Source organism: Poeciliopsis prolifica, unplaced genomic scaffold (genome assembly GCF_027474105.1).
Source record: "Poeciliopsis prolifica strain line A6 unplaced genomic scaffold, Auburn_PproV2 SCAFFOLD039, whole genome shotgun sequence".
Taxonomy (NCBI): domain Eukaryota; kingdom Metazoa; phylum Chordata; class Actinopteri; order Cyprinodontiformes; family Poeciliidae; genus Poeciliopsis; species Poeciliopsis prolifica.
In genome coordinates, this window is record NW_026562414.1 from 2,891,441 (window position 1) to 2,904,639 (window position 13,199).

At 38.4% G+C, this 13,199-nt stretch overlaps 1 protein-coding gene across 1 annotated transcript in view; it reads right to left on the minus strand.

Annotated features, from left to right (window-relative positions):
- Positions 1-355: 355 nt before the first annotated feature.
- susd6 (sushi domain containing 6) overlaps positions 356-13,199 on the minus strand; it is a 31,997-nt gene continuing 19,153 nt past the window's right edge. The window contains exons 3-7 of the mRNA XM_055054178.1: positions 7,567-7,761; positions 6,601-6,795; positions 5,927-6,065; positions 4,452-4,927; positions 356-3,410 (exon numbers count right to left, since the gene is read on the minus strand). Coding sequence (XP_054910153.1) covers positions 3,385-3,410; positions 4,452-4,927; positions 5,927-6,065; positions 6,601-6,795; positions 7,567-7,761 — 1,031 coding nt within the window. The 3' untranslated portion in view covers positions 356-3,384. The remainder of the gene's footprint in view (positions 3,411-4,451; positions 4,928-5,926; positions 6,066-6,600; positions 6,796-7,566; positions 7,762-13,199) is intronic.

The window sequence follows — 13,199 nt, forward strand, 5'->3', positions numbered from 1 at the left end:
TCACGTGACCTAGAGCGAAAGCACAGACTGCAGAACACGAACAAACCCGAAACGGATTCCGAACGTTTCCGAATGTGGCGTCATAAACACGTCTGATGTACTTACGTTTTTGACCACTGGGGGTCACTGACACACTACTGTGTTTAATCAAACAATGACTGCTTGCGTTTTTAAGACAAAAGGTGTGATGAACATCGAAAGAAATATTTTTTAACACCTTAATAGTAGACTAAGAAAAATGAACTGCGTTTTTTAGACTCACAAAACTGAAAGTATAGCGACAGTGCTATAAAAATAAATCTTTAACCATATTATGGTTAAAGATAACCATAATAAATTCCGTAATAAATTCGCAAATGATTTATGAATTTATTGAAGGAAAACATGCGACGGACACTTAGCTGCTTGAGTGTACTTGGATTTACCCAACACATTCAAGTATTTCTTATTATTAAGTTAAGAGGGATTTATGTGAAAGATAACACAATTTTCAAACATTGTTTTGTAGTCAAAACTTTAAAAGTGTGTCATGCGTTTGTATGTAGTTCATTCCCCTTTTTTGAGAGTAGATTGGTTGACATCAGACATTCAGTTCAACTGAAAAAACACTGCATGTCGTAACTCATAATATCCATGTTTCTTTGTAGAGCTGATGCAAATGGTGATGGCTGTGGGCAAGATCTCCAAGAGCAGTCTGTCTTACAGATATTGTGTTAAAGCCTCTGACTAACAACAAAGCTTTTGTATAACAATCTTGTAATGAGGATGATCATAGTGGTCCATTATGTTCCACTTTTCAGATATTCAAACTGTTTGTAAATCATGCAGCGTTCCTCCTAAAACTGCAAAAAAAATCTCAAATTAGCTCAAATTGGCTTAAATTTGTAGCCATAACATAGAAAAATGTAAAAAAGTTATTTGCAACCATGCCCGCATGACACACTTTCAAAACTTAAGCATGCATTCATTTAAAACTAGTCTAAAACTGTCAATATAAAAAGGTTTGCAAGAATATTTCCTTAACATTCAGTGCATCATAAACAGAAATAAGGAGGACATTGAACAAAGTTCACACCTTCTTCCACATTTAAAAGAAAGCTTTAATTAGAAAGTTATATACACACTGTAAAATTAAATTAAACTTTATACAAATATTAAATTACTATCTTCACACCCACTGCCATGTTCAGAGAGAAAAAAAGCTTAAAGCATTGAAATTAAAGAGTCCAGATGGGTAATTTGAACCTGTTATTTCTAGGGAATCAACACCGTACAACAGGGCTTCTTTAGAACAATTTTTTTTCCTTCAGTCGTCTTAAAACTTGACGCCTTGCAGCAAAAGAAACCAAAAAGGTAATGAAATATAGGTGATTTCAGGCTCATTGTCAATGTCAATTTTCATCACAGTAGCTGGAAAAACAGTGGGGAGAACAGAAAGGGACAGACATTCGCCTAGTTGTGCCCACAACAGAAGTAAACGTATTGATAAATAAAGACTGTTTTATGCATAGAATAGAAAAAGAATAGAGTAAGGCAATTGGGAAAACAACAAGTTGCAAAAACTGTAAAGCAATCAATTTGGAGGTTTAAGATTATACATATTAAATGAAAAGAAAATGTACAAATCTAAGGCAACATTTTGTTTGCATGAATAATGTAGCCGCTGACAATGACAGAAAAAAAAAAAGCCAAATAAAAACTAGAACAGCTATTTAGACGGCTCGTGTGTGTCTGTGTGTTTCAAAAAGTAATTGTCAGGGTTTGTCCGAGCCATGCTGTTTCCAGGGTGACCAGCTCAAAGCTTTTCTAGTGGGAATGAAAACAGATGATGACTTCGAACAGAAGGACGCGTTTTCTCCCTTTAATTTGCACTAGGCATTAAGAGTGAGTGAGTGAGTATGGTGAGGGAGATACAAGGGGATATATTGCTATCTAGAAAAGCCTTTTCTTCTTATTTTCTTTATTTCACTGCAACCAGTTGCAGTTTGTTTCCACAATTCTCAAAAGTGGAGAGTCTTTAGTTCGGCAGGAAAACGGGTGAAGAGAAGGAGAGTGAAGTTCTGCAGCCGTATTCTAGCTTCGGAGTGGATGAATAACACCCTTATTGTGTTGCAAACTCAATGCCACAAGTGAAGCTGGTTTGTTCATGTGACATTTTTTTTAAGCGATGGGAGGGATGTTTTCCTATGGTGAAAGACTGGGACATTGTCCTCAACTTGAGGACAAGCAAACCAGGAAAAGGGCTGCATCAAGGCCTACCATATCTGGACATGTTCTCTCCTGCCTGGCTACACAAGAAATACACACACATACACACTCTGATTCGGCAACTCAAAGCAAACAGTCACACGCAAACAATAAATACAGTGAGGAAAAAAAAATTAAACGATAGGAAACTTAAAAAGTTTAGCCAGCTGTCCGATCATAACAGGCGTCTCACTTCAGCTCAGGCAGAAAACCAAGCTACCACTCTCCCCTGTACAAGAAGTGTAAGATGTGCAGCCAAAACAACAATCAATCCCACTCATGCAGCAGAAGCAGTGGCCTCTAGATACGGCTGCAGCTGGCGGCGGAAAATAAAGAAGCAGGGCTTTTTATAGCTGTGATATGGTGCTTAATGAAACGCCGCGCGCTGCTTTTAGCTTTTGTGACACGGTTGTCACTCCAGCTAATCCATTTGCTAGACAGCGGCAGTGAACAGAGAGAGAGAAGGAAATGCGTCGTTCAGCAGTGAACTGAAAAAGAACATGCAGCATTCGCAGAAGAGGGCCGCAAAAAGTCAGGCGTGACTCACGACTTTTCAATTACAGCGGGAAGACGGTTCTGAGCCAAAAATCACAAGTTAATCAAACTTTTTTTTTTGTATCAACAGAGATTCCAATCAGAACTGATGAGACTATATCCTTTGCTGAAAAGAAAAGAAAAAAAAAAGAAAAGAAAAACTATTTGCAGTGGAGGTACAGATAACTACACTGGACGAGAGGCAAGTGCATGGTAACACGCAACCTATGACAAACAATCCTGACCCAATAAGTAATTTTTCACTCTTATTCACAGGATCTACAGGATTTAGGTCAACTGGGTTCCACTTAATGCATCTGGCCTTTGCTCAGGTTCAACCAGTATTTGGATCCGGTGGGCTCCATCATTGCTTATATTGTAGTATTGGTACTGGTTGATGGTTTCGCTTGAAAACAGTAATAGCAGAAGAGGCTGCAGTAGGAGGTTGAGCATTGTTCTAATCACTTCTCTGCTGGTTGCTCAGTCGACAGAGGGGAGTTGTGGGGACGTAAATAGACAGCCACGGTCAGTTCCGGACAGCAGCGACAGATAGAGGAAGGAGCTGCTGCTGCTGATGCTGTTGCTGATAGCGGGCTGCAGGCTTCATGCTTCCTTCAACAGAGGGATATCTGCAGGGGAACAGAGGAGTCATATGAGAGAAGAGCGAAGGTTGTTCCATCAACTTTGGTGCAAAACTCTGCATCAGTTTGTGCACAGCAATGTTTTCACTTCCAGCTTTGCATGTTTCTGTTACAGACTGTGTTTCTGCTATCCTCTGTATCCTCTGTGCAGGTTATGACATTAATTGTTGCATTTCTTATTGTGTGACTTAACTTTTTTTTTGCACCAAGAAACATTTGAAAGTAGGGTAGGGTAAAAATGTAATCTCAGATTTTTTCATACCAGATCCAATTTCTTAATTTTTATGTTTTGTATTTTTCCAAAAGAGAAATTACAAATGACAGAAGACGTTTTCAAAAAGTGTTTTTTATTTCAATCAATCCTTCGCGGATTATTAAGTACGAGATTATACTTATAATTTTAGCAAAATAACTTTTACCAGAAAGTCTTAAAATTACGTAAAAAACAAGAAGAAAAGTGTAATTATTTTTGGTGCTGAGTCATTATAAAAATAATATTTGTATTCTTAATATATTATGCCTTTATTCTCATAATTGAAAGGGGGAAAAAAGAAGAAAAAAATTGTGGCCTTACATAAACTCCGTCATAGAGTTGACCTGAATTCAAAGTTCGAATAAACAGAAGCTGAAAAACACATCTGTCAAACAAGATGGCCGCCTTGTGTGTGTGTTGACATCACTATGAACTATGGTAACCCAAGTGGTGCATTGATTTAAAAAAAATAAATAAAAGTCAGCTCTTCCAAAAATAAAATCTTCAAAAACCAAAAATTTGATCAGTCAAACTTGACAAACAATTTGTCTTTAAAATTTTATAAAAATATTTTCATATAGTGTCACATTTAGTGTCTAGATGTGCACAGATGTGAAGGGTTGCTGCTAAAAAGTGGACAAGCATAAATAAAATGCTAAATTCAAGGGGTATGAATATTTATAACATATGTAAATAAAAATCAGTGAAACAGAAAATGTAAACAATGCAATCATTAAGTCATATTCGTAAAAGGTTTTTGAAGATTTTCCTCTTACCATCAGCAAACTCATCTACAGAGGTGACTGAAAGCAGACTGTGCTGGTCGCTGCTCTCAGAGTCTCTACGGAGAGGTAGGGGGCCCGCCCAAGCACCCGCGAGGTGCTCTCGAGCCCATGGAGTCGAAGAAGAGCAGGAGGAGGATGAGGGGGCCTGATGGACCAACACCGTCTCTGCTTGACGGCGGGAGGAGAAGGAGGAGGAAGAGGTTGATGGGAGACAGAAGTCTAATTCTCTGTGTTGGCTGCTCCTGCTGGAGCTTTGGCCCCCTGCAGCTCCTTGAGGAAGCCCCTCGGAGAGCACAATGGGGACCCGCGACTCTGGTGAAGCTGCAGCCGGTGGTGGAGAAGGAGGAGGACCAGATATACCACAGGGTCCGCTACTTCCATATACTGCCTCTTCGTAGGAAGGCAGGGACACCTGGACGCCCTCCACCACGATGGAGCTGGTCTGGCCTGAGACGCCCTGCTCCCTCCTAATGACCAAACACAACACAGAATAATTTAACAATTAATGCTAAACCAAATATCGGCAAAGTAATATAAATCTGACATATTACGCTTCCTATGGGTTATGCAAAACATGTTCAATGCATTTTTAGATAATGAGATTGTGGTCTGCTCACTTGTGCCTATTTTGAGCCTTTTGCAGACAAAAATTATTACAATTATACAACCATGCAGCTTTGAAAAGCATTAGTAAAGCCTCTTGGATAACCAATAACACTTGTCTTTCCAGCAGCCATTGTACTGCGCAAACAGATGTAAAACCAGCAAACTAAACATGCTGGAGTTCAGGAGGTTTTTGAAAAGGCTCCTTTTCCAGACACCAAAAAACATTAACTTATTGGCAAAAAACATGTTTTTTTTTAATGTATATAAAAATGTATAAAATATGAATTTTACACAATAGGTCCCTCATACGAAACTCAATTTTGGGTGAAGGTCTAACGTGTTGCCAAATGCAGAAAAATCTCATAGTGATTAGTGCTGGCTGTTTATCGGGCTGTACGAAGCCATCTGGTCCATTACACAATCAACAAGACTGCCAATGAGAATCAAATCAAATCACCCTGGCTTTTCTACCACAGAGCACCAGCAGATGCAGTTGTCAAATGTGATCAGATTAACTTTTAAAAATGCTTTCATTTCTATCGGCCTGGAATGTCAGAAATGAAAACTTGCAGAACAAGTCATACATGAGCTAAGTTACACAACAAGAGTCAACCAAAACATGTGACTAATGGGTGAGAGCGCAGAAGAGGTAAACATATGGACCTTTTAATGTTATAAATTTAACAACATACAAGAACAAAATAACACTGTAGTTGTTATTTTACAACTGTAGTTAGATAAGATTTAGAAAACACTCTCTTCAATAACAAACAAAACATAGGCTAAACTGTCTGAAACCAGTTTAGTTTTGCGGTATGAGGAAACAAACAAGAAAAGCTTTGACGTGGAGGTTATCTTACCTGTTGTGATGGAAGGACTTGAGTTTTGGCTGTACGAGGACAAACAGCACCACTAAGAGCAGGATGAGTAACACAGAACTCGCTGTGGTCAACACGATGGACAGAGCTGGCATCCCCAAAGGCAAGCTGGGCTCCTTGTCTGGATGACCCACCAAGACAGATCGGAGAAGAAGTAGTTAGATTTTTGATTCATATGCACTTTACCAGAGGTCTTTTGACTTTTAACCAATTTTATAAGAATAAACAGAAATGAATTTGTAACTTGCTCACATGGGAGTGAGTGACTTAAAATCAAATTCTGTATTTATTTTTTTGGTGTCGTAATGATCATAAAATTACTGCTTCATTCTACTAATATTACAACTATATTCTGGTAATATAAAGATTTTATTACCATATCAATTTGACTTTATTATAAAGTGACTTTTTTCTAATATTATTATAATTTTATTCTCATAATGACTTCTTAAATCATGTTACAACTTCTCACAATATATGTTTATTCTTGTATTATTACGACTTTGTTCTCATAATATAAGAACTTTATTCAAATACGACTTTTTCTTTTTTTGTTGTGACCCTTATCCTATGTTATAAATTTACACATTTTCAAGAAAAAAAAAATAGAGAAAATTGATCAAATAAAAAAAAAAACAGTAAATAGGATAACAAACCTGGTGTTAGTCTGCAGCTGATCTGCATGGGATTGTCCCACTCGCCATTAAGGCAGGTGAGGTACTTGTAGTCGCCCTTCATCGTGTATCCCTCATCACAGAAATACTCGATGACGGTGTTGTGGATGAGACGGTGGCAGGGAGTCGGGTGGCAGCGGTAGCCTCCGTTCTCTGGCTCCGTCGGAGGCGAACACACTGGAGAGAGCGAGATGAAATGGATGTTTGATTAATATTACTGTCGCCAGAAAATCTGTCATTATTTCTACCTGTGGAGAAACTTCAAAGCTCAGAGTTTACCTAGAATGACACGCTGCTTCCTGCCAACTCTCAAGGACAAACGTTTCTGTCAATGTTATTGTATTGTATAGAGGTGTGGTGAAGAGACAATTCAGTTTGGGTTTGCTCGTGTATTATGTGCTGAAGTTCGACTTCAAAAGCCTGTACTACTGTCTGACAGAAACCATGAATCAATTTACTTCAGTTTTGTGTTAAATATAGAAAATTGCAATACATCAAAAACACAAGATTTTATCAAGCAGTTTTGGTCTAATTTCCATAAGATACATTAACTTAAAAGAAACTTTACAATTTCAAAGTATAGGCACTTGTTTTAAGTAAATAATTTGGTAATATTGATGAAAAAGTACTAGTTTCCATTGGCAGATAAATTAACTTAAAACATGGGAAAACATTTTTGTTACAAGTTTAATAATCTGCTAATGGAACTAGTACTTCTTTATGAATATTAAGGAATTATTTACTTAAAACAAGCCTGTTTATGTAGCTACAAAGCCACTTTTAAGTTAGTTTTGTCTTATTTCAAGAAACTAGACCAAAAATACTTGGTAATACTTGTGTTTTTGCAGTGAAATATTAAAGATTTTAAGGGGTATGGAGTGCTCCATCTTTAAGTTTATCAACATAAAATTACATTTCTTTTAAATCAGCAATAAGGTTTCAGCTCACCATAGTTTTGGATACAATTTGGAGGTGATCGGGACCAAGCTCCATCGCTGGTACAAAAGACAGTAGCTGGTCCATCTGGGGTATATCCTGGATCGCAGCCAAATGTGAGCTGGGAGCCAGGAGGGTAGGAGACCAGGTTGGACTCGGTCCGGTTCAGCAGGCTTCCATGCTGCACTCTGAGTGGCGGCGCACAACCTAAAGTCACACAACACAATGACAGGAATATTTATCAGCTCGCTGCTTGAAGGATTGGGACACAAATGGGATTTGAGCGTCACTCCTCTGGCTTACGTAACCAACTCCCTGCTGCAGCCTGGCAGCCAATTTGAGATCATAATCCATATTTAATAATGCAAGATAAAAAAGTAATTATGTGCCATGTAAGTAAACAGAGTTTAGCTTGCCTCAAGCCAGGATGTGTATCTTAATTTTTTATTTAGGCTGAGATTTTCATGTGCCAGCCAAGTGGAGAAACAAATTGTTTACCTTTGGAGGAATGTTCTATTTATAATTTGGATTTACTTTAGAATATCACATAAAATTTACTCAGTATGTAGACAAGAATTGTTTTACTGCCACTCTGGCATCCAAGTGCTGCATTAATTTTGCTGCACTGTTTCATTACGCTGACATAAACCTTGGCCTGGTCTACCCTGAAGGCAGCTGTCGTCGGGTCAAACGACCTTTCAAAAGGGAAACTGTTGACAAGTAGAGCTGATAATTAAAGCACACTGCTATTGTAACTAAAACTCTGCTTCCTCTCACACCACAAGAAGAGGAACACTGGATCAAGATGACGGGTTAGATGGAGAAAGTCTCGCTGCTGTGCAGAGGATTAAAATGTCAGTGAGCTCTGTATAGATCTAATTCTTCTAGATTAGCTCCTGCTCATTAAACTTCCCTCTTCCCAAACTGGTAATGGTTCAATCTGGCAGTAGGTCTGGATCCTATTCTGGGTTCATTTATTTTATGTTAATGGCAGATTTCGATATCTGAGCCAGCCAAGAAACACAGGATGAGGCAGTAGCCTAGAGTTAATCATGTTTTGATCCACCTTCCCAGGCTTCATCTACGGCGCGGCAGGGCAATGCCAGCTCCTCGTGGAGCCTGTGTTATACTGCGGTGAGAGAAAATCATCTAAATGTGTGTTGTGTGCCAGCGGGTCCTTGCAATAACCACCACATTTAAAGCTACAATCTGGCGAGGGAGAGCATCTAAATCCAGCACATCTGACACAACATTGCAGCACCTGTGGAAACTGAGTAAAACTCGGGGCCCAGACAGTAACCTTAGTAAATCTGGTATGGCGCCACCTAATGGCAGGTAATGTAGAGCAGCTGTCACACTGTTTCCCATCGTCCCATGTACGCTGGTGTATTACGTAGATCCAAATGTGGGGAAATGAAAGGGATTTTGTGAAACATGTCCTGTCGTATCTTTAAGTAAGTACTCCCCTTTTGAACAGTGCATGTGTGGATTTCAGTATTCAGACCATGACATTGTCATTTAATTTGTTTCCCCCCATATTGAAGGATCAACTGACCATCTAGTACCAGGGGGGTCGAACTCCTTTTTGTTTTGGGTCATATCAAAAACCTGAATGTTCTTAAAGGGCCGGTTGTGCCAGAATACACTGATAAAAGCAATTAAACGGTTAAAATATAAATAAATAGCTATTCCTCCAGGATTTTGTGATCGTTTCAGTATTCTTTTTTTCCCCCAAACAAAATTTCAGATTCTGTGGTGCCAATTAAGCAAGTAATCTTTTTGATATTTGCACTAATATATGATGTTAAATCTGACTTTTTAATTACTTGCCGTATGAATTGCAGACTATAGCTTGACATCAAGTAAGGCTGCCGTCACTTAGACCCAATATTTTTTTTACCAATTTTGAGAAAATTTGCAGGAAAATCAGAAAAAAATGTGGAGATTGGTTGTTTTTGTGTGAATTTTGCAGATTTGTGAAAAACTGGAGGAACTTATTGATGTAATTTGAAGTCTAAAGGGCCTCATAAAAAGCTACAGCAATAGGGAGCTTGAAAGAATGAGACTCAAAGAATTTGTTGCAGTTTTATGTGATATGCATATTCCATACAGTTACTGCTTTAATTGTGATATATTGTTCAGGCTTATTTGCTAAGGTATCAAATGCAAAAAAGGATCACAAACATTTTTTCTTTGGCTTCATGTTTTCTACACAACTCAAAGTAAAACAGCTGTGAAAGAATTACAGCTGGATTTCAGTAGAAACCAAGAATGTGTCATGATGAGATTTAAAAGACTATTACTAGATCTAATACTATTGCATATATAAATTAATCTTCTAATAATAGCTTGATGTTGGCATTGTAACTCTTTGTTTCACTTCTTTAATCTCTTGATAAAGTTAAACATTGCATAGTAATCTTTTATTTATTAAAATGGGACTAAAATCTACTTTCCTCATTCAATTCTTGATTTGATTCAATAAAAATCTTATTACCTATCCTCTATTGAAACTTTTGACAACGTGCCTGTCACGAGCAAACAGGAACAGAGCAAACAGCCACTTCAGTGTGTATTTAGAGATCGAAAAGAGACTATTTCCACAACAGAGCCTCAGACGTTCTCTAATCTCCAGAGAGAAACGACGCTCTAAGCTGGCACCAGAAGATTAAATGCAAACACTCAAATGTGTGAGGCTTTCTCTCTCTCACACACACACACGCACACACACACACACACGCAGGGAAACAAAGTCAACACCCATAAACAAAGGCACGCCCAGGGCTGACAAGACTGACACCAGTGGGTGTGTTACTGAACTGTGCAGCGGAGAGACTGAATGTGTTTACTCAAGAGGTTTAAAGATGAACAAAACATTCAGTTACCACAGGGTCATAACATCTACGTCATAAAAGTCAGGTTTCAAGCTGCTTTAGAAATAAAAACATGCTGCATAACTTGGGGATTTTATATTTCATAGGTCACCAAATGCCTGGCTCAACAGATATTTATAATTAATAACAGTTCTTTTTCTAAAATATTATATACTTGATTAAATAATATAGTTTTAGCTTCTGTTAATTCTACAACAATTTTTTATAAAATGCAAAGTTACAGAAATCCTTCTCCCTCCAGGATCCTTTTCAGAAAACAATTTCCAGTGACAGGTCAATCCCAGATTTGTCCCTAACGTTGCTACACATGGTAAAACAACACCACAATGTATGCATTTAAAGTTGCACTTTCTACATCCTTCCTTTTGACTTACACGCCCAAACGCCGTCTGCACATCCACATTTCAGGATGTTATTCGACACCGTGACCAGAGCAGTTATTCCCTGGAAGGCATCGGGGAGAATAACAGCTCTCCAAGGAGAAGATGGAGGTAATGGAGGTGGTAAAGGTGATGAATTGATTCATCTGGCTGAGAGGCGGGAGGGGACAAAAAAGGCCGTAGGGGGCAGTTGAGGGCAGCAGCTTTAACCCCTGTTGTTATCCTTTGTGGTGACCCACAAGGCGGTCAATAGAGCTGATGTGGACAGATGAGTCGTAATGGTACTAATCATTTTTCCCCCTTTGAAATGCTTTTATTTGAGGGAGAGCCTTAAAATTAGAAATGCATGGGTGCCTTTATGTAAGGCTGCTTACCCAATAACACAGGCAGAAACCTGAGTGAATCACATAGAGCTTAGCAAGAAGAAAGGCTGGTTTGTTAATATTGTTTTACACTATATTGAATGAAAAGCTTCATAAGAACGAGTTGAAGGCAAAAAAACTTGCAAAAATTTGGTCCAATATCAATAGCCAATAGAAATATTGCTGTTACAGCCAATAATCAGTACTTATTGATACTGTATGTTCAATATATTTCACTACCCTTTGATACTTTAAAGAAAAAGCAAAAAACTACTTCATTGCTACGCCGCAAGACTATCACCGTCACAAGTGTTTATCAAGAGATTATACATTTATTCACATTATATACTTTTTGCAAAACTTCCATAACTTTTTCCTTAACATAAATCACCATATGGATAAAACACAAATAAAATAAAAATAAATGCATAAAAAAAAATTATTTGTTCTCTTAACACAAATACATTGTTGAGAGCACAATGAAACCACCGTGTGAAACCAAACGGTTTCAGTTTGAATTAATCACAATCAGTACAACCAAGTACAACACCACAGCTTGCATAAGAATAGACACAAAAAACAAAGGAGCCAAATACAATCCGGCTAAAAATAAAACCATCCCTCTCCAACAAAGACACTCGCTCACAACTTCTTTAAGAGAAATTGAAACGCAGGTCATCTGAAAAATAATCCCAAAGGTGAAAATTGTAAATTTATGCCACTCTGGCTACAGTGAAACTTAAAATGCTTGAACTCCTGCAACAAAAAGTGATATAAATGGAGGATAAATGGAAAGATGAGGCCATCAAACACAGGAAACAGACAGAGACAGGAGGAGAAATGTGACAACATCAGGAGAAAAATAGGTATAAGCAATTACAAGCTACAAGGAATCATGTCTTGGCAGGTTAGCATGAACCAATACTTCTGAATGTAATGCATGACAATTATAATAGCCTGAAGGTGAGGCTGAAATCCTGATGAAGAGATTCTGTCAGCTGAAAGAATTAACTCAGTCCAGGTGGCCAGAATGTGTGCAATATTTACGATTCAACCTGTGCGTCTCCCTGTCAATTAGCCGAAAGTTAATATCGAAACAAAAAGAAGAAAACAACCGACCCAGTTGATTTGCATTGCCTAATCAAACTTCAGCACATCATGTTCCGTGGTTTTCAGGGAGGGAATGAGTCACAGTAAAACACAAGCTGTTATCTGAGTCTTGCGAGAGAGATTTAATTTAAGAAATGGCAAAAAGCAATAATGACTAAAACAGAGTTGTGTCTGCTCTCTGAAAGCTACCAAAAGACAAAATTTTTAAAATAAGATAGAAATCCAAGCACTCAAAATTAAGGAGAAATTTAAAAAGGTTAAACTATTAGAGTCCATTTGAGCACACAATTGTAAGCCGATCAAAGCGCTTAGTTGCTTAAAGATCAGAGAATAACTTCACGTTGAAGAGAGACTCTGCCTGGACACACCACCCGTGAATCTGATTCCTAATCCCAACAGCTAGAGCTGTAAAGCTGTGCTGGAGGACACTCAGCCCACGGGTGGGTCGGTGGAGGGGGGCATCAAAATCCCCTTCCTAGCCCTGAGGTGCCGGACTGCCTGTGAATATCTCTTCTTTCCCATCTGTCGCTAATGGCACACGTCTGGTGAGTGCAAGAAGGGGGTGGACTGGGATGAAAAAAAAAATAAAAAAAAATCAGGGTGGGAGAAAGATGTGGGTTTTAGCAATCATTGCCCAGGCAAATTCAATTTCTAATTGTTCTCCGTTACAAGCTGGGAGCGCATTACAGCAGATCAGATACTGATTACTTAAACAGTCAGCTGGCTATGCTGCCTTCTACAATGGCCCATAAAAGAGGGTGTGTTTTCCTCTTTGTGTGTGTTTACATATACAAAGAAATGTGGGGGGCTGTGCTTGGATTAGGCTACAAACTGAAAAGACGACAACGTGGTCCATTTTTCCTGATAAATACGTTTTGTATATTAGTTGGCTTCAGCCC